Source organism: Anthonomus grandis, chromosome 5 (assembly GCF_022605725.1).
Source record: "Anthonomus grandis grandis chromosome 5, icAntGran1.3, whole genome shotgun sequence".
Classification (NCBI taxonomy): domain Eukaryota; kingdom Metazoa; phylum Arthropoda; class Insecta; order Coleoptera; family Curculionidae; genus Anthonomus; species Anthonomus grandis.
Genome location: NC_065550.1, coordinates 4,832,938 through 4,856,079, shown reverse-complemented (window position 1 = coordinate 4,856,079; position 23,142 = coordinate 4,832,938). Strand labels below are relative to the sequence as shown.

General features: G+C 33.2%; 1 protein-coding gene across 7 annotated transcripts in view; it reads left to right on the top strand.

Moving 5' to 3' along the window:
• LOC126736366 (transcriptional regulator ATRX-like) overlaps positions 1-23,142 on the top strand; it is a 292,446-nt gene that overhangs the window by 11,717 nt on the left and 257,587 nt on the right. For 6 of the 7 annotated variants that reach the window (XM_050440688.1, XM_050440690.1, XM_050440686.1 and 3 more), the window contains exons 3-6: positions 11,353-11,496; positions 18,963-19,025; positions 19,147-19,203; positions 19,416-20,711. In XM_050440688.1, the coding sequence (XP_050296645.1) occupies positions 11,353-11,496; positions 18,963-19,025; positions 19,147-19,203; positions 19,416-20,711 (1,560 nt within the window). The remainder of the gene's footprint in view (positions 1-11,352; positions 11,497-18,962; positions 19,026-19,146; positions 19,204-19,415; positions 20,712-23,142) is intronic. The other variant, XM_050440691.1, reaches the window with a different exon arrangement.

The following is a 23,142-nucleotide window of genomic DNA, read 5'->3' as shown; positions in this document are numbered from 1 at the left end:
TAGATACCTAGGCTTCTTTTTGTGGGTGGAAACTGTAGTAGAGTGTTCCTGAAGAAATTGCGTCTGAAGTTTGAAGCTAACTACAAAGTCCAGTGTTTCCTGAAGCCAGGAAGTACAAACAATGAACTGATTTATACTGCATCATCTATGGTTAAGGAATTTACAGAAAATGATATGTTGATTTTAATGTTAAATGGTATTTGCTCATCATTCGATATTTAAAAAAAATTTATACATTTACACAGCAATAGTTTAGTGATGACAAGCCCTTACATGTATCCAAACCATAATGTAATTTATAATAGCAATAAGGCTCTCTATAGAATATTTCACGCCAATAATATTAATCTAAATAGAATTTTAGAGTCTAATCATGCCAGCAACTTTGGATCAGATTTGGCATTATTACTGTATACCCATATTTTAAAACATTTCAAAAGTAGCATTTCATCAAAAAATGTGTCCACAATAAAACCAAGTAATCAATCTGGACTTCTAGATACTGACTGTGATAGGGATTCTTTTTTATAGATAAATACACAGAAGATGAAGCTCACTCACATTCTATAAATAACATTGAAAATAAGCATGTGAAAAGTTTCAGTAGTTTTATTTTAAATATACAGTCTCTAAGAAATAAAATGGACGAGCTTCATCTTTTACTTGATTCATTTGATTTTCCTGATATTGTATTACTAACTGAGCACTGGTTAAAGCCTAACGAATGTTTCTTAATATCTGATTATATTCCTATATCAATTTTTTGTCGGCAACACTCCATACATGGAGGAACAGCTATTTTAGTTAAACAAACAATTGAAGCTTTTTTCTGTAAAATTAATAAGTATGATAGCTTTCTGTTGGAGAAGGTTTTTGAATTCTCCCTTTGTTTTTGTAAGCGATTTAATTTATATGTTCTTTGTGTTTATAGACCACCCACAGGAGATATTGGTATGTTCCTGGACAAACTTGATTCTCTATTATCCCAATTGTCTTTACACTCCATAGTTATATTGGCTGGTGACTTTAATATTAACTTCACTGATGTAAGCTTGCCATCATATCATACATCCCTTTTAAGTATATTGGAATCTTATGACTACAAGTCATAAGATGCATGTTCTTTCACCCACACGTATAACATCCTCATCTGCAACTACTATTGATTATTTATGTACAAATTTAAATGATGTGTCATGTAGAGTACTCTCATCTGGTATTTCTGACCATGAAGCCATTCTCGCTAGGATTCCATGCAACACTGTATTTCCTTCATCTCATTATATAGGAAGAATTTTCAGCAGAGCAAATTTTAATGCTTTTTCTTCTACTGCAGCTTTGGTTAATTGGAATGCAGTTGAAATGGCTCCTGACTCGTTTACTTTGTTATTTCATGTGCTATGTGACAAGATCAATCAGTGTTTTCCTAAAAAGAGGCTTAAAATGAAAAATAGGAAACCATGGGTCACAGCAGGCCTCAGAACTTCAGCTAAAAACCTCCGTTTTTTGGCTAAGCTGTGCAAGTTTACAACTAATGCAAACATTATTCTTTATCATCAGAAATATCGTAGTCTATATAGAAAGACGATAAAAGCAGCTAAGGTTAAATATTATAGTGACCGCTTGAATATGTCCTCAAATAGGCAGAGAGAATGTTGGTCAATTATAAATGACTTCAGGCATTCTCACAAGAAAGTTTCAGAACCAGAAGTAAGACCAAATAGTTTAAATGATTATTACTGTAATATTCCTCATTTATTGCTCAAGGATGTGAATACTAATATTGATCCATTGCATTATATTCTGTAAGTGTCAGTTCAAAATTCTTTTTTCTTTTATCCTGTTAGCCTTACTGATGTTAGAGATGCAATTAAAAGCTTAAAAAACCATAAATCAGCTGGAGCTGATGGAATATCATCAAAATTACTACTCCTTTTGCCTGACTCAGCATTGAATGCCTTAGCTTCTGCCATAAACAATTCCTTTCATAATGGCATCTTTCCAGCATGTTTGAAGAAGGCAGTGGTTATCCCTCTTTATAAGGGTGGAGATGTGAGTGAGCCTTGTAATTTCCGTCCAATTTCTATATTATCTACCCTCTCCAAGATAGTTGAAAATCTTGCAAAAATCAGAATTTTATCTTTTTTGCAACATAATTGCATTTTATCTGCAAATCAGTTTGGATTTCAAACGGGAAAAGGGACTCATGACGCTGTTTTCGGCTTTTTGGAGAGTGTCTATGTGTCCTTAAATTCTGGAGAGTCCGCGGCGGCAGTGTTTTGCGATTTATCCAAGGCATTTGATTGTGTAGATCATGGAATACTGCTGTCTAAGCTCAATAATTATGGCTTTAGAGGTGTGGCATTGCAATGGCTAGAATCCTATCTGTCTAATCGTACCCAAAGAGTTACAGTATTTGGATGTTTATCCGATTCCAGATCCCTTAAAACTGGAGTACCTCAGGGTTCAGTGTTAGGACCACTATTATTTTTGCTCTATGTAAATGATTTGGGTTCATTAAAACTGCAGGGCAAAGTGGTTCAGTTTGCTGATGATACCACCATTTTATAGAATCATAGAGATTCTGATAATGTAGAGCCCAGGTTTTTGAGGATCTTAAGATTTTATCGGAGTGGTGTGCTGCAAACAGGCTTGTATTTAATGTGAGCAAAACCTTTATTATGGGATTTAAGTGAGACGTTCAGGGCCTTATGTTTAGTGAAAACTCCCCCTTGCAAAACAAAGAAAGCTGTAAGTTCCTTGGTATTACCATTGATGGTCGCCTTCGCTTCAAAGATCATATCCTAAATCTTGCATCAAAATTATCCTCTGGATGCTTTGCAGTAAGAATGGCGGGGCATGAGCTGGGAGGGGTAGTTGCACGTTCTTGTACGTGTACTTTTCTCTTATTGAGTCCCACCTTCGTTATGGCTTGCCTTTTTGGGGTTTAAGCAACAAGGGATTATTAAACATAATTTTTGTGATTCAAAAAAAGGCAGTTAGATACCTATGTTCCGCTGGGTTAAGAGATTCTTGTAAACCTCTCTTTATATCTCAAAAAATCCTAACTCTTTTTTCTCTTTTTATCTTAGAAACAGCTACTCTTATTCATAAATGTCCTAAACCTCCCTCTAACACTGGTCATATGACTCGCCAGGTTAACGATTTTCCCTTACCAATCCCTACATCCTCCCTCACCAAGAACTCACTTATATACCTTAGCAAAAAAATTTACAACCATGTTCCTCTATGTATCAGACAAATTTTAGAAGTTAAGAGATTCAAAAAGGAATTAAAATCACTTTTATTATCCAGGGCATATTATAGCCTTGACGATTTTTTCAATGATACCTTTTAACCTGTGCTTTGACATCATTTTAGTGTTTGAGTTTTGTTTCCTGTTAAATAATTTAATTTACTTCTTCTAAATTCTGTTTTATTGACAGCTTTACTTATTTTTTAATGAAATTTATCAAAAAGATGCTTTTTTTTTTCTCAATCTGTTTTGTTATGATTAATTTTGGTAATGTGTGTAAATGTTATGGTAAAGTGTTTTAGATGTTATGTTTGTTTGAAATTTGAAATTTAAAGTAAATTTGGAATTTTTTAGTTTTTAGGATGCTTGTACACAAGATTTTGTTGTCTTACGTAATATAGCACATTTGCTTTCTTTCTTTCTTTCTATTAGGTTAGAAACTTTACCATCGCCTGCAGAAATTAATAGTCTGCTATGTATTTTTATACATTCAGAAATTAACAAATGATTTATTTTAGCAGAATATTATTATATTTTTATATTCGTGTATATACTTTCATTCCCAAAAAATTAAAAAAAAATCTTGTATTGTAGTATTTATTGTATTATTAACAAACTTAACAATTAACAAATATTATTATAATTAATCATAAATAATGGGACATAAACAACAAGTATGAAACGGAATTGTCAGAATGTCATAGGCATCACACACTTGTATTGCCTCCCAAGCCTTTTCAATTACCTTTTCTGTATGAAAAACATATTTTTGCCAATGATCTATAGAAATTTTGTTTATTACCCTTTCCCATGTAGTCAAAACTTCTGAAGGTGACCCCTTAAAATTGGAAATATATTGATCATATTTTCATTTACATTCCGACCATACCATTTTAATTGCATTAAACTGGCAATGATATGGTGGCAGTCGCAAAATTTTGTGTCCTAAAGGTTTAACATATTCATCAAGGAAGTATTTTTTTTCACTAGGGCAGTTTCTGCGTGCAATACTCCATATTTTATCTTTCATCTCTTCTTTTAGAAATCATTCTTCCAGAACATAAATTTAATATAATTAATAAGTAATGTTCCATGCACATACGAGTAGTGTATGGAGTTAAATTCCCTCATATTGTCTTAGAGAGAAATTATATGAAACTATGAAACAGATGAAATTATGAAGTTAGAGGGCCCTTACAAGGGCAATAGTTTTTATTAAAAAAAAAATCTAAAAAGATAACCAGATAATTTTTACCTTCACTGTTTTTCCTTGAATCAGTGTGCTTGGTGTCATCTTTATTTTATTATTTTTTATTATTATGTTGACAATAGCAGGCGGTGAGACCGATGAAGCTATTTTTTCTTCCGTATGTTTCAGGCTTGAGTAGGTGGACCTGCTCACATGCAGTAGTGGATCATTCTCTCCGAATTTTCTTGATTTTCTCGATTCTTGAAGATATTCGTATTTGGGGCCGTCACCGTTTCCTGATTTAACGAGTTCCACAAGTGCACTGCACGACTTGTTACAAAGTTTTTTCTGGGAAATTTTGCCGTTCTTTCTTTTTCAAACTTCCTTGTATGTCCTTGGAGATGAAGGTTTTGGCTATAGTGGAAAAGGTTCGCCAAATTGCACTGGTAATAATCACTGGTAATCTTGTAGATTTCGATGAGATCGCCTCTATGTCTTCGCTCTCTGAGAGTGGTCAAACCAAACCTGATTAATCTTTCTGGATATGGCACCTCACTTAATTTGCAAGGGATTTTTGTTACTTTGCGCTGTAATTTCTCCAATTGGTCTATATCTTTAATATAATATGGGTTCCATACAACAAAGGCATATTCTATTTTTGGTCTTATGTAACTTTTGTATAGAGTGGATATCATTTCAATAGAATGGTCCCTAAAAGCTTGTTTTATCAGATAGACTAGCAAGTTTGCTTTTTTACAAATTCTGGTTATATGACATTCCCATTTTAGGTCTGATGTTATTAGGACTCCTAGATCATTTTATTCGTTCACTGATTTCAAGGCACATCCATCCAGAAAATATTCATTATCAGGATTATCTGGACCGATCCTCAACACTGTGCATTTGGATGTGTTTAGTTTCATACCCCATTGCCTTGACCACATCTCAACATTTTGCAGGTCTGCCTGGAGCAGCTGGTTAGAGGATTAGCATATATTTTGCAGTCATCTGCAAACAGACTTGTGTCCATCTTTATAAGTCCAACTAGATCAAACAAATATGATGTAAAAAGCACTGGGCCAACTACCGATCCCTGGATAACGCCGCTGCTCACTCGATGTGGACTGGACAGCTCCCCATTGACTATAACCTGGTAGAATCTCTCATTCAGTAATGCCTTGATCAGATCAAGCAGCTTTCCTCTGACTCCAAAATGCTCCAGCTTTGCCATTAAGAGCTTTTGCGGGACTTTATCAAATGCCTTTTCATAGTCAGATACATTATGTCTGTTGGCTGGCCATTGTCGTGTTTTTGCATGCATTTGGCATGCATTCCTGCATTGCCCCCGAAAGCAAGGGACTGAGGGAATTTCTGCAATTTTGAAGGAAATTGGGATTTTATCTGGTCCTGGGCTTGAGTCCCTTTTCATATTTTCAAGCGCTTCTTCGACTTTCTCTTTTGTAAAATGAATAGTTACAATTGAGGGTTGCACCCTGCTGTGAGTAGGCAATAATGGAATTGGATATGAATCCTTCGTGAATGCTGTATCAAACTGTTCTGCGAATGTTTCCGCCATGGATTTGCTGTCTAGAAACTGCTGGGTTGCTATATCTTTTAGCGTTATGGTTGAGATTTTCGAGTTTAAGTTGCGATTTACATATTTAAATAGTTTCTTTGGCGAGGCCGAGTTTGCAAGACCATTTTCATATTTCTTTCTGGCGTCGACCAACTTATGTTTGGTAATATTATTTTGGCACATATAGGCTTGATATTTGTCCTGAGTTTTGTTTGTTATATACTTTTCCCATAGTTTCCGTTTTTTGTTAATTTCTTTGAAAATATTTTCATTTATCCATGGTTTTTGGGAGTTTGTTTTCACACGTCTGGTAGGAATGTATTGTTCGATAGCACCATTCACAACATTTTGAAAGTTTTCGAAGATCGATTTGTTTGCATGCGCTGGTTGTAGTTGAATGAAGTGGTTGATTTCTTCATAGTTTGCAGGGTAAAAGTTCCTTCTTACAATTGTTTATGTTTGTTTGGGTGGAATTTTTAGTTGTGTTTGTGTATTTGCTTTTATTACGACATGGTCGCTGCGGCCAATGGGCGGTTCTGAGCAAAGATCAAAGATGCTTTTAGGATCGTTGGTTATGAAGAGGTCCAAAAGGGACCTTTGGTCTTTTCTGTATCTTGTTGGGAAATCAATCAACTGCTGGGCTCCTATTTCTTGATACATGTTCATAAAATCCTGCGTCTTTTTGTCTGGTGGTGCAATTGAGAGACTTTTCCAGTTAATGTTGGGGTAGTTGAAGTCTCCCACAACAATTGTTGGACATTTTGATGATGTGTATGCCTTTTTTATAGTATCTATCATGTGGGTATTGACCTCTTCGCTAGTAGTTGTTCCCGGTCTGTATAAACAAGCAACAGACAAATTCACTTCACATATCTGGACATCCAGCCATACTGCATCAATTGGTGTTTGGAATTTGTGACTATCCGAGAAAATGCAATTTATTTTAAAGCCATTAATGTTTTCCTTGGCCAGAATATATACACCTCCCCCTTTTTGATTTTGACGGTCTCCGCGGTATGTATTATATCCATCTATGCTAATCAGGCTATCACTTATGCCGCCCTGCAGCCATGTTTCTGTCAGCATAATAAAAGTGGGATTCGCTGTTGCAACTCTTGCTTTCCATTCATCTTGTTCACCACCGAGTTCAAATTACTATACCAAAACGAAACATCAACTACCCCAGAGCAATTTAGTTTTTTTCGGCCTTTTCGATAATTGTAGGTATACCATTTAAGTACTTTATGATTAAATTGGTCCTTCCTTCGGCCTTTTGTTCCTCTAAGTCGGCCAGAACCCCCTTCAAGAACGTTCTCTGGGCCTCTGCTTGATCGTTTTTTATGTAAATGCCTGGTTGTTTCTCCTCAAGTAACTTCCTACTCTTTAGTGCCTTCAGAGCTTCTTCTTTTGTTGGCAGGATCACTCTAAGGGGTCTTCGTTTATCCGCAGCTTCTCTTCCCAACCTAAATAGCGACAGAGGCGAGATTCATGGTAGAGCGAGATTCATCGCCAAAAAAAGACCTGTTACCTTTTGTAGGTCATCTGTTGCTTTTTCTTGAGTGTTATCCTTGTTCGATTCTTTAACACCAAATATTAGGACGTTGGTCGCTCTTTGCTCTCTTTCCTTCAATCTCAAACAAGGTCGGTTCAATGCTTACTTTAGCTGGTGCTTTCATAGTATCCACCCTCTTCTCGAGTTTTTTTAAATTCACTCATATCATTTCTTACTTTTTTGATTTCCTTCCTAACTTCTTCAAATTCTCTTTTTCTTCTTTCCATGGAACCTTTCAGGGTATCCACCACATTCTTAAGCAAGGCCAGGTTCTCGGCCGTTTTGACACCCTGTTCCTTAATTGCTTTTAACTCAACGTCAGTCCTATCTGCTTTACTTTGTATTTGAGGTAGCTTTCTGATGGAATCCTTGCATTCCGGGCAAAAGTCCATAGTAGCTCGCACGGCACTGAGAATTACTCTCACTTCCTGTGCCATTAAGCCGGTACACTCCCCACATATGATCCTCTTGCAAAAATTACAAGGATACCCAAATAGTTTCTCCTTATTCTTCTTCAGAACGCAATGCTGATTGCATTTATAGCAATCATGCGACATTTTAAGCCTCGGTTTTAAAATAGAACAAAAAGTGTAAATAATATGCGGAGTCACCGTTCTTGTTGTTGTGCTACTACGAAATGATCCTTTGCTAAAAATCCACGTCTCGTCAATGAAAACTGGAGTAAAACCTTCCGGACCTCCATTTCTATTTTTGATAAACTCCCTTAAAAAATTGATTCTTTTATGAACAATATTTGGCAAGTCCATCAAATATTTTCTGTTATTTAATTTTTTCCAATTGAAGCCTATACTATTGATCCATCTTCTTAAGGAGTCAATGAAAACTCAAAATATTCAATTTCTTTCCTGAACTTTTCTCTTATTGTTGCCAATATTACATATTCTTTTCTGGCGTACATAGAATAAATTGTGTCCCGAAGTCTATGTTTCAAATATGTTGTAATTTTGGTTTTTGCTGTCTTTTGCTTGGAAGATATACGGGCTGCGTAATCCTGATCTGATTTTATCCCATTCTTCTTTATATTTGCGATCGTTGTTGTGCTCAATTTTGTTGCATCTGCGGCTCGCTGTATCACATTTTCAATTTGAAGTGCAATTCCGTTTCTGACTTGTTCCTTGAAAAAAAGCCAATATATTTAAAATGATCAGCTGCGATTGTTCATTATACCTATTATATCTTTTTTTAGGCATTATCTAACACTTTTCGAAATAACTTTCAAGAACAAGTTGACAAACCAATATTTTTGATTGACAGTGACGGATATTTTACATAACCTAGTATATAAAAGATGAATAATCATCAGACACCAATTTTTTTCAAAAGTTTGTTGTCGCCGCTGTTTGGAATATGCTAAACAAAGATAAACAAAAATGACGTCATTACAAATGGGTATAATTTCGACTTTAAAGCCTCTTGCATTCTTGGTTTTATTACAAGGAATTCTCATGATTTTTCTGACTCTGTATTTAGAGTTCTGTGTATTACTATTGTTCGCAATATTTTATCTTACTCTTCTGAAGTATGGTCCCCCTATTATTTAAACCACATTCATAGCCTTGAAAGAGTTTAAAATAGGTTTCTCAGAACCTGTACTTGGAGGCTAAATTTAATTTCACATGAGAATTATAGGACCAGATGTGATTTACTTGTTTTCTATAAACTTCTTAATGGTAGTATTAATTGTCCTGAATTATTAAGACTTATTGCTGTGATAATTTTGGTTTATAGACTGATTTTATCAAATTTCTTTGTTTTTTTTTCATATAAACAAGAATATCTCCGTTATATTCTTACCACCACAAAAAATATAGATATACCATCTGAAAGAGAATAAAATTTGCTATAAGATAGGTATATTTAAGTTTTTGAGTAATTTTTTATACTGGGTGTTATCAGGAGTAAAATGTAACATTTGGGAAATGTGCAAAATTAGTGGTATCTTCTTCGTTGTCGTTTTTCTAAAATTTGGTAAGTATTATCAGGAAGTATTACAGGCCCGAAAAAGCGACTTCTCATTAATCCTATCCATAGTTGACCCTTATCTCATGCTGATAATGTGAAACAACAGTTGCATGAGGGTTTTCTGTATGCCATATATGGTTATTTCTTAAATTCATTATTCCGGCTCTTGTAAATGTTGCTTCATCTGTCCAAAATATTTGATCTGTTCCCCACTCTTGCAACTTATTCAACTACCACCTACAGAATTCAAGCCTCACCTCACCATCCACTGGCAATAAATCCTGGACTTTTTTTAAATGAAACGGATGCAAATTATTTTTTTTTAATGTACAGTGGAATGGTGAATCCTTAATGCAGCACCAATGCGGCGAGTACTTCTAGATCTATCTTCTGTATCAGCTCTCATAATCGCAGGTTCTTGTCTCCAGCGTTGACCATTTTGACCACCTTCTCTAATTCGCAAACCTCGAAAGGAACCAGTTTCCCCACAGCGTCTGAACACTTCTGCAAATTTACTTTTATGGGGTTGCCGTCTATTAGGAAAACGAAGCGCATACTCCCTTGCTGCCTCCCGCGAGTTTTCATTTGCGACACCGTAAATAAATAAGATGTCCCGATATTCAACGTTTGTGAAACTAGGCATTATTTTTTTAAGCTTATTTAACTACTTTAAGTCGAAGTGAAAACTTAATGACAGTTCTTGTCAAATTGTAAATATCTATGCTTTTGTTTTAAAATCAAGTAATACATGGTTTGTGAATTTCCTTCTTTGCCATTTATAAAAGAAGGAAAACCTGCCTTTTTTCTTAAAGAATGAATATCGCGATATGTTATTTGTTTACGGCTTTTCTAATGGAAATTTGTGGAGTTATTGTGTTAGGGAAGATAGATCTACAAGTACTCACCACATTGGTGCTCAAAAGATCAAGAAATATAAAATTTGAAAATTTGAAAATTTTTGTGGTTTTCTTTCTTTTGCCCATGATATTGCTGTGAAAACATATAGCTATCACAAAAGTAAGTATATCATTGGAAAGCATATTAAATGCAGTAGTTTTTGCTGAAAAAAAAAACATGTCTCTATTTACCAAATTTTAGAAAAACGACAACGAAGAAGATACCACTATTTTACACATTTCCCAAATGTTACATTTAACTTCTGATAACACCCGGTATAAAAAATTACTCAAAAACTTAAATATACCCATCTTAGATGGTATATCTAAATTTTATGTGGTGGTAAGAATAACGGAGATATTCTTGTTTATATGAAAAAAAAAACAAAGAAATTTAATAAAATCAAAAAATGTCAAATACCAGAACTAACAACTTTTCGAAAAAATGTTATACGACTTTTTTGTTGCAAATGATTTGTATAATCACCTTAAAGTTTGGCGGTTTTTATAGTAGACACCCTGTATATAGTGATAAAAAGTGAAGCAAGTACTTTCATTTACAGTTAACTAAATCTATAAAAATTAAAAATTTTAAGTTAAAAGAAAAAATATTGGTGTTATTAACTGAAAATATTGGCCAGCCAGTTTTTCAAACATCCTAATGTATTTTTCACAAACATTTTCCAAATGTGAGGGCAAACGGGCAATGGTTAAAGTCATCATTGACGCATGGACCTTGCTAGAAATCGTTATTGGCCGATTTAAATCAATCAAGATCGGAAATTTAAACCATATTTTTTCCTGGACACTGTATTTTACCAAAATACGTTTTTGAATATTACAATATTCATAAACGTATTTTGGATAATTGACTTATTTTAATATATAATTTGTTTCCAGAGAGCGGCAATGAAGAAACTTACAAAGACATTATTTTGAAATTGCAAAAGCTTTCCGCTGATTATAACTGTACTTGTAATAAAGAACAACGTACTCCGATAGAACCTGATAGTTCAGCTCTAGACAAGGACACCCCTTCGACAGGTAAATGTACTATAAATATCAAGATTATTTCACTTTATGTACTTATTGTTACGGATTTCCCGTGGATTCAATAAATAGGCACACTAAACACTAAATTTTTATTCACTTACAATCACTTCTATTTCTAATCACTTATTGATTATTTGGCGTACTCAAGTCACAACTATAAACTTAAACTTAACATCGAATCAGGTCTCTATATACCGGGTGACAATTTGAAAACGAACAGCATTTAATATTTCCGCTACCAATAATGTACGAAAATTAGGCGAAACCCGTCAACTTACATATCAAGGGGAAGAATTTTAACAGTACCATGAAACAAAAATGTTTACGATTTACTGTACTGACCCATCTAATAAAGATTAAGTTTACTCAATGGGGAACCTTGGTCCCATTGATTCAGTTATGCCAACAATCATCAATATAGATACTTGCCATTCTGCCATACGATGCCATTCTGTATCTGAATAAATGCAAAGTACATTTGTATAAATGAAATTATTCAAAAAAAATTATAATAATTAATTTTTGTGTCATCTGTCATTCTGTCGTGATAATAATAATAATAATAATAATGAGACTTAATGAGAGGTTTATTTGTCACCAAGATATTACACCAATTAAGGACAAAAAATACTAATAGGTAGGTGTATTAACTTTATTATAACAAAATTTCAAATATTACAAAATTCCACTAAATATTGAGTATTTCATAATTTAACGCTAACAAAAAAAGATAGAAGAATTTCTAACTAAATAAAAAAGCTAATAATGCAAGGTGACCAACAGGCCATAATATGCAGATTTACAGAGATATCCCTTACACAAAAGGCTAACTGAATTCTGTTGAGGCCAAAAAAAAATTTTTAAAAAAAGACAATAATTTAAAAATTTAATAATAAATCTTCTACTGAAAAAAGGAAGAACATACCTTACAGGAGCATGGGAAGAGGATCAGGATATGAAAGAAAATATGAGAGGAAGGGAAGATGAGGAAATATAGCGATTTATGGTAACGTTTAATGCCTTTCAGGAACAAAATCATGAACAATATTATTCACAAAAACAAAAACGTTAAAAAAAATTCACTCATACACATAATTAACCAAGGAGAAGCAGCTTAATGTTAACTTTAAAAGTTTTTTCTGTCAATGTAACATCATTTATTTTAAACCTATTTATATAGTGTGAAATCAAGTATGAAATTGACTTTTCAAATAATTCCTTATTGTAAGATAGTCAGAGAATTTGCAGCAGTACAGCTTCAACATTACAAATCGACCTTGCTAGCCACAATGCAAACATTGCATCAAAGTAGAAAAACAGTAAGGTGTGGCATATACATATAAGAAGTCTTAAATTTGAGGCTAGTGGAGGATGGAATGTTAATAAGACAAAACGCGAAGACCAAGATATATCAGCAATTCTTCCGGAGAAGGAAAACGGCAGATCAACAATTTTAATTTTCTGAGAAAACTTGAAAGATACTTTAATTCCTTAGAGGATATTGAAAAAACGACCCTAAACACTTGGTCGTATTAAGTTTTGTGCCCTGGGGAAGCTGAAATATTAGACGAAACTTCAGTCAATTTAAATACATTTGGACATTTGTTTATAATTATAACAGCCTGGAAAAACTAGGAATGACTTCAATTGCCTGGAATAAATAAAGAATTACGTTCCCACCAAAAGTGTAAAGATTTTAATTACGAAAAGATCCCACAGGTTTTTTTCTCAGAAACCCCTTGTTAATTTCATAAGAAACTTTGATTTATATCAAATTTATAATGATCTACTAATAATTATTTTTTTAGACACCCCTAGTTCGTTTCATGATAAACTATTTTTAACCCACTTTGAATTATCTTCAATGTATGATGGATGATCTAGTCATTTCTTTACAAACCCCTAGTTTATTTATTCACACACTTATAAGGATCTTTAAGGAAGGAAAAAGTAGAAGTGCGTAATAAAAGATGTAAGAGTTCATAGTGCAATGATGTATGTAACTAGAATGATTTTTTTATTAAAATGTGAGTTAAGTTAATTAGTTATATGATCCTGATCCTCTTCCCATGCTCCTGTTAGGTATGTTCTTTCTTTTTTCAGTAGAATATTTATTACAAAATTTTTAATTTATTGTCTTTTTTTAATTTTTTTTTTGGCCTCAACAGAATTCAGGGAGCCTTTTGTGTAAGGGATATCTCTGTAAATCTGCATATTATGGTCTGTTGGTCAACTGGCATTAAAAGCTTTTTTATTTAGTTACAAATTCTTCGATTTTTTTTTGTTAGTGGTAAATTATGAAATACTCAATATTTAGTGGAATTTTGTAATATTTGAAATTTTGTAAAAGTTAATACACCTACCTACTTTGTGACCGTCGTCAATATCGTCAATAACGATACACGATGGTGTAAACTTATTTTATTTTATTTTTTTCTTCTTTTATTTATGTTAGTGTGAGTCAGTCTGTTTTTTAGATAGGTCTGATGATGCCCTAATGCGGCGAAACGCGTAACCTTTAATATACGGTTGATTTATGAGACTTGGACTTTGAGTTTACTTTCTCCCTCCTTTAATCATATACTTAAGTCTCTTTGAGAGAAATAGATGAGTATTTTGAATTACATGGTCATGAATGTCTATCGAAACAATAGCGCATTGTTTTTAAAAAGACCACGACAGAATGACAGATGACACAAAAATTAATTATTATAATTTTTTTTTAATAATTTTATTTATATAAATGTACTTTGCATTTATTCAGATACAGAATGGTAACAAAGAAAATTTTGAAAAATATGATATGCTAGTTTGCTACATAAGATGTAATGAAAATTCCCTCCAGGCGGCAGACTTATATTTTAATAGGTACCTATAATTTTTGTATCTAGTATATCCCTACTTATTAACGGGTTGCATTACCTTTTATATTTATCCCGAAAGAAGTTAACCTTTTCCCAACAGGTTTTTTAAACTAAAAGAAAATTTATGTAATCATGGTGCCTTTTCCAAACCAAGATCAAAAAGAGAATCAATCAAACACACAAATTTACCCTTACAGCGACGTTGAACCATGCTTATTTTTCTGTAATTGGTATATTGCCCAGACACAACGGAACATTAACTGGCCGATTTGTAATATGGAGCAATGAAGCCTATCTTTCATCAGATGGAATCTTTAATAGGAATAATAGCAGACATTGGCAACAAGAAAATACTCATATTACTCTTGAACGTCGTCGGTTTAGCGTTGCGTGTTTCATTTTGAGTGGGTAACTAATTTTTAGAACGTTTGCTAAAAACTAGTAGAATGGGTGCTAAAAGCAGATCGGTATTTAAAGAAGTTAATATTGAGCTTTTAGAAAATTTTCTTTTGGCCAATTTAAATAATATACAGGGTGTTTCATACTTAGTGGGACTAGTTATGAAGTTTGAGATACAGGGTGATACAATTTTAAGAAAATATGTTATTTTTAACATTAACAATGGTAAAAATTCACTTTCTGGTACCGAATTCCTGATAAAAAGCAAGTAATTTTTTTTTCTTATAATAAATACCGTAAATATTATCAAAAGGATGAAACTAAAAATTTAAATTTTAGCGAGAAATAAATTTCGAATAATGGATTTTATTTTCTTATGCAAAAACGGTGGAGAAAAAAATGCCAGGAGACGAAATTTACTCTAAATTAAATGAGGATTTCAAAAATATTTTTTATTTGAAGAAAAAATAGTGGCGTGCCATTTTTTTTTAAAGAGTTTACTAGGTTCTAGCCCGCATGGACGCCACTGGTCAAATAAAAAATTAAATTTTGTATTAAAAAATAGTACTAGATGCTTAACTACCTAAATAAAAAAAATAAATAAAAATATTGGGATTATTAGAGGCGTTCCGTTAAAAGCCGACTTTTTTTAACTTTAAAAGGCTATATAGTTCTGAATCTATTTAATTTAGAAAAAAACGATTTTCACTTTGCTGTTTTAACTTTGTAAGACCTTTTCATCGACCTACATTTTATTAAATTCAGGTGTCAAATTTTTGACAGTTATTTTGGCAAATAAAAAAATTTAATGTACATCATCCTAAAGTCTAAAAGATAAGATAGGAAACTGAAAACCGTTTTTTTCTAAGTTGAATAGATTTAGAAGTACAGCCTCTTAAATTCAAAAAAAGTCTATCTTCAACAGATTTTTTTTTACTCTGTAGTTTAGCCTTAATATTCTGTTTAGTAGGTCGTGAATAGCCCTGTATATGTATATTTCTTACTTCATCCTGTATTAAATTTAATTACATGCAATAATAATATTTTACCAAATTTTTAAGGCTGCTGTTAAATGTGTATACTTACGACATGGGTGCCTGCCTTTAAAGTAACTAAATAAATATTGTAGTCGTGGTACTTCAAAAAAAGGGGGAGGGTGGTTAGAGGGTGGCTGTTTTATACAGGGTGTTCCATTAGTGTGATAACGGACGATAGCTCCTTATACAGTGATACAAAAAAAAAAATTATACAAAGTTACTTTACTGTCTAAGGTGCATAACATAAAAATATTTTGGATATACAGGGTGATTCATAAATGTGATATGATACACAACTTTTTTAATTTAAATGGAACGCCCTATATTTTATTGCATTTTTGGATTGCTTTAAAAATTCTGCATACCTTTTATCAAGCATCGTCTATACCAAAACTTGTTAAAATTACCCGACAAAACTTACCCGTTTTGAGATATTTAATATTTTATCAAAAAATCGACGTTTGCAAGTCTCCACAAAAACAAAAATAATTCACTCATTTGGGATCCTACAAGCCAAATCTTTTGTAGGTTGTTAGTGCATACTTACACTTACTTTATGGTCCTATGAGAATTTGATAATATTCTACAGGGTGTTCGCAATACTCTATCCAAAACCAAAAAATGTAAACAACCATATCTTATTTTTTTCAAATGGAATGACCCATTTTTTTTATCTTAAAATGTTCACAATGTGATAAGCTTTCTTTTTTGTTAAGTAAGTTCCTATACCTATCTGTAATAGTTATCGAGTTTTTTACACTTTTTCCTAATTTCGCCCTTAAAATCCACAATAGTCGCGTTTTAATTTAAAAGAAGTTTGCTTAGTTGGCCATTGTAATAACAATTGCACAAAAATCAAGCAATTACTTTGACAGAAGATTTAATGTTGTCAGTTTATCACTAAAGCGAAACATTTTTGCATTAAAAATGAATTTTTCGAAAGAGGATATGGTGAAAATGATTTACTGTTTCAACTGTTTGGATGCAATTGAGGTAACTTTACTGTTTATTGGCAAGCACAGTTAGATAATTCAAAAATCCACTGTTAACAGAATCACATGTTTTTATGTAGGTACCTACAGATTATGCAAGAATTATCTGATAAAGATTTTGCTAAACGTTTAAAGACGTTTGAAAAAAACAATTTATTAAACCTTAAACTTTAAAAATAGTAAACGGAACGGATTGAAAAGCATTTTTAAATTTGGCATTTTATTAAATTACAACAAATTTAATGATACCAAAATATACAGAAAAGAATTTTTGTTTAAAATTTACCAAATAATAAAATCTTAAAACTAATCGAAAAATCAACAAAAAAATATTCCTTAAATAAAAAAAATTAAAATTGTGAACAATAACAACAACAAATGACTAAACCAAAAAGGTATGTACATTAAACTATAAATAATGTTCTACATATGCTTTTCAATCCGTTCCGTTTACTATTTTTAAAGTTTAAGGTTTAATAAATTGTTTTTTTCAAACGTCTTTAAACGTTTAGCAAAATCTTTATCAGATAATTCTTGCATAATCTGTAGGTACCTACATAAAAACATGTGATTCTGTTAACAGTGACATTAACAGATTTTTGAATTATCTAACTGTGCTTGCCAATAAACAGTAAAGTTACCTCAATTGCATCCAAACAGTTGAAACAGTAAATCATTTTCACCATATCCTCTTTCGAAAAATTCATTTTTAATGCAAAAATGTTTCGCTTTAGTGATAAACTGACAACATTAAATCTTCTGTCAAAGTAATTGCTTGATTTTTGTGCAATTGTTATTACAATGGCCAACTAAGCAAACTTCCTTTAAATTAAAACGCGATTATTGTGGATTTTAAGGGTGAAATTAGGAAAAAGTGTAAAAAACTCGATAACTATTACAGATAGGTATAGGACATGCTTAACAAAAAAGAAAGCTTATCACATTGTGAACATTTTAAGATAAAAAAATATGGGTCATTCCATTTGAAAAAAATAAGATATGGTTGTTTACATTTTTTGGTTTTGGATAGAGTATTGCGAACACCCTGTAGAATATTATCAAATTCTCATAGGACCATAAAGTAAGTGTAAGTATGCACTAACAACCTACAAAAGATTTGGCTTGTAGGATCCCAAATGAGTGAATTATTTTTGATTTTGTGGAGACGTGCAAACGTCGATTTTTTGATAAAATATTAAATATTTCACAAACGGGTAAGTTTTGGTATAGACGATGCTTGATAAAAGGTATGCAGAATTTTTAAAGCAATCCAAAAATGCAATAAAATATAGGGTGTTCCATTTAAATTAAAAAAGTTGTGTATCATATCACATTTATGAATCACCCTGTATATCCAAAAATATTTTTATGTTATGCACCTTAGACAGTAAAGTAACTTTGTATAAAATTTTTTTTTTGTATCACTCTATAAGGAGCTGTCGTCCGTTATCGCACTAATGGGACACCACGTATATGTAAGGTATAAATTCTTCAAAACATAGTAACTTCTACTGTTTTCATTAAGTTGGGAGAAAAGCAGGCCGAGACTTTTTTTGCGAGCTACCATAACACCATTTATTTAAATAAATCTATTTGCAATTAATAAAGTTTTTGGAAAAATACGAAAAAAACGCAAATTTTGAAGAGTTTTGAAGAGAAACATTTTTGAAGAGTTTATAAGAAAAAAATTACAAAACAGTTTTTCAGAGTTTTTTTGTAATCTGGCAATTTTGTAAAAAATTGTCAGTTTTTATAAATTTCTTTCTATACTGCCGCTGTTCCACTAATAACTCAAAAAAATCACCTTAAAAGAACACTTACTTATAATTGAAAATATTATTCAAAACTAAAAGCCTTAATATAAACAAAAATATTTTTCTTTATTTGGTATTTTTTTCTCGTGGAATATATAAATAAAAAAAATAGAAAATACTTTTATCGTCTTTTATAGGTGTTTCCCTAAACGTAACGCTATAAAACTTTAAAAAATCTGTACTGTAAATTTTGAATTTTGTCCATTGTACAAAACATTGTGCGTCGGTTCACCTACGATAAACTTTAAATAATTTCTTGTTGGTATTACTTATTATTTCTACTGGGAATTATTATTATTATTATTAATTTTAACCTAAATACAATAAATTATTTACTAATATTTTTTTCAGGTTGCACTAGAAATTGTGATTTAGTTTCTCAATTATCCGAACCAAGTAGTATTCATATAGAAGGTAAACATTTTTTTTTTTTAAACTTTCATATTCAAAGCTTTTAAGTTCCAATTAGATCTAACGGTCTAACAATTAAGTTGCAATTTTAATTTTTTAAATTAATTTTGGGTTTTTGTTTTAGATGTGAAGGACGAACTAGCCGCGGAGATATCAAATATCCCTGCTGAGTCTCAATCAGGTAATCTATTTTTTTTTCATTTGTACATCACTTTTCGTTTAATGTTTCATGAAACCTTTTACATTCACACCAACACCAAATCCCCTAGTTTTCATAGCAGACGTTTATACTGTTTAAATACATTTATAAATAAAGAAGACGCAATAATTTAATTTGTTTCTTCATCTTCGTCTCGCTTAATTTGTGTCTTTAACCTAACCACAAACTTTCAGGATCTCATCACTCTACAGTTGAATCTACTTCATCTACGGTCATCTATGACTGTAATTCTGCAGAGCTAATACAGCACGATCAACAGTCGACATCCCAAAATGACCAACTAGATATATTTGAACAACGCACAGTTCCTAACTCTCCTGTAAATGAGATCCAAAATGATAACAATAAACTTACGAATCTTAATGAATTGGTAGCAGCTAATTTAAAGGAATTATCCCAAATACAGAATGAAGACCCAGAAAACAATCAGCAAAATAGCAGTCCTAGGTCTAGCAAGGGGAAATTGTCCAGTATCGATGAGTCTGATGACTCCGATGTTGAATTTGTTCAGAATGATAAAGATTCTGGAAAAGACAAAAATGATAAGGCTGTAGCAAATAAGGAGCGAGAAGGCCCCTTAAACTGGGACTCTGATTCTACCATGGAAAATTTACCTAAAAGCAATGATGTCCAAGACACTAATAAATTACTAGACTCCGACTCGACTGCTGATGGTCTTTCTCCTGCCAGCAATTATTTAAGTGAAGATCGGGAAAATATTAAAAGTCCCGTTGAGGCAAGCCAGCAATTTTCTTTAAATACTGGAGTCATTTTTGATGCAGAGACTGAACCAAATATAAACACTGAAAAACCGCCAAACCAAAATTCAAATACTGAAAGTAATCATGAGAGTATTTTCGATGCGGTGACCCAAGTTAACGTACCTGAGAAAGTTAATGAAACAGATGTTTTTAATCAAGCAACGCAGGTTGCTACTAAAGAAACTGATGCCAATAAATTGGATACCAGTGATCATATTTTTGATGAAATGACTCAGTGTATCGAAAAGGAAAAGCTGTTAACCAAAGAAGCAATAGCACAGCCAACTATTTCAAATGAATTTAATCGAAATACTGATTCTCCTGATAGTTTTTCAAGTGACCCGGTCATCGTCACTGAGGCCGAGTTTGATAATTTTACGCAAGAAGTTATGGCTAATATTCGAACAGAAGGCCTAAATAGGCCGGACAACAGTGAGAGTAAAGAAAATGAAAGTAACACTAATAATACTGAAGATATTTTTAATGCGGCAACACAAGCCGTTTCGAATACAGGGGGAACAACTGATATCTTTGATGAGGAGACACAAGTTAACTCGTCTAAATCTGATAACCACGTTGCCACAACCGATATTTCTAAAGTTACCGATAACGTCACTAACCCAACCTCTTTGATTAATCCTACAGATGCTGAAAATGAGGACAAATCTGACGCCACAGACAATGAACATGGTACGGCGCCCGATGATGGTAAGTAGGTTTTATCTTGATTATATTAATTTTAGCTAGCTTCAACTATTTTTGAGTAGGGGGGGCCGGGGTTAGTTGAAACAATTTACAGAAATAATTTTTTTGTAAAACACTGAAAAAGGAGAAAAAATAATCAAAATGCATAAAGAATTGTAAAACCCTGTTTTATTAGAACACGCCTCTCGTTTATTAAAATATTTATTTTCCTACAAAATAACGAAAAAACTAAACTCGGGGTCAGTTGAAACTGGACTGGGGTTATTTGCAACAGTAGGTTTTATTAACCTATATTATTTTCTATAGATATTAAAAACTAAAAAAGGAACTGATAGGAATATAATACTTAAAAACATACAAAAGGACAAGACTAAATACGTTCTGTAGTTAGTCTGCAATCTACATGTCATCATCGGAGTCGCAATTCTGACATACGAAAAATGGCGTTTTGTTAGTACACTCCTCATGGGCCCAATAATGGCACTGAGTGCACTGCACCCATTTTTCTTTGGGGCGAGAATTATTAAAAGACTCGCCACAAATTAGGCAAAATGTTTCCTCTTCCTCCTCCTCTGAGCTGCAGGGTGCCTTCGATTTTCGAGAAGGGCGGAATTCTGTTGTAGTCTCTGATTTCGATATGTTTCTCTTTACATTTTTTTTGTTTTTCTTTTTATCTTTTGCTCATGTATAAGTTCAAGCTCTTGCTTATTTGGTGTGTCGGTCCAAATGGCGGATTTGCCGCGCTTTCTGCCTTTTCTTGTACCAGTGCGTTCTGCAGCCTGTGGAGTGAGTCGTAAATCTTCTGGAGTAAACCGATGCTTCTGAATACTAGTGGATGGACCAGGTTGTTCTATAACTTCTAACTCATCGTTGTTTGGAGTCTTCTCAGGAGTCTTTTCAAGGGTAACAAGAAGTGGGGGCAAGTGAGTCTGTGCTTCCCCATTTTCTTCTACCTCATGGGCAATTACCAGTGGTCGGTCACTAACTGCAGAAGGCAGAAACTCGTCCTCACTAAAGATATGCCCATTAAAAGGGTATATTCCCGATACTTTAAATCCAGCTTGGATGTTGCTCGGTGTTGACGCTAATGGTAATGCTTCTTTTGCAATCGCAGGAATGTTATATATCGTCATTGTATTGCCTGGATTATTTCGCATCTAGGCATCACTGGCAGCATTGACATATTTTTTTAAAGGCCCGTAGACAGAGCGGTCTAGTGGCTGTAATTTGTGGGAACAATGCGGGGGCAAACTAACCACTATTATCCCATTTTCTTTACAAAAATTAATATCGTTTAAGGATAAATGGGATTCGTGATTATCCAATAGCAGCAAGACAGGTTTTTCCTTTGTGGCTCTAGTGTGTTTTCCAAAATGTTTTAAGAAAATAACAAACTCAGTTTCTGTCATCCAGCCGGAAGGATTGGCTGCTCCAATACATCCAGGCGGTCCATTATTAACAAAATACTTCCTGTAGTTTTTTCTAGGGAACAAAAACATTGGAGGAATTGAGTTTCCATTTGCGTTAACTGCAAAGCAAAATGTGACCAGAGTCCCTCTTTCGGCCGACGTCATAAATCCTACTTGTTTCGTCCCACGTTTCGCAATTACCCTGTCCAGCTTTTGTACGGTCGTCATGCCCATTTCATCCACAGTATATAGTATATCTTGGGGCTCAAATGTATAGCGGTCCAAAACTTCCTGCAAAAGGTCAAAAAACTTTGCGACATTGTGTTTATTAAAGCTCGTTGCACGACTAAGGCTTGTTGCTTCAGGACACCTTAGAGATAATGTGGGATGACGTTTAAGGAAAGCCGACAGCCAATCTGTTGACGCCATATGATTATCTTTCCTATATGTTCTTACTTCTATATTATTGTGAACGGCATATTCATAGGCCAATCTGCGAACTTCGCGGGATGATAGGCCAAAGTATAATTTCGACTGTTCGATCAAATAAGATGCCAACTCTTCCTCCATGTCGTCAGGCAAAACCTGACGGGGTTGTTTGTATCCAACATGAAGCGGTATATCTAAATCTAAAAAAAATCAGCCGTGAAGACAAGACCAAAAAAAATAATCACTGGACAACACAACAAAACATTAAATTAAATATTCTTATTCTATAGGTAATGATTTACCTTCTTCATCCGTCTGCTGTTTTCTTTTGCAAAAACGTCGTAAGGTCGAATAATTAATGTTAAAATCAGCAGCCGCTGTTCTGAAAAATTTTCCGTTGTTTATAAGCTCATGGGCAGCCTGTTCAAAAACATCCACAGGCGTCTTCCCCCTTTCAGGTTTTCGCTTGTAAGTTCGCATTTCATACCTTAAAAAAACACATAAATTGTTGTGGGGAACATGCCAAAAACAGAGCTTCTGACGGTGTTAGTCTGCGACCCGATAGAGCTACAAATTTGTTACGCGCGCGATGAATA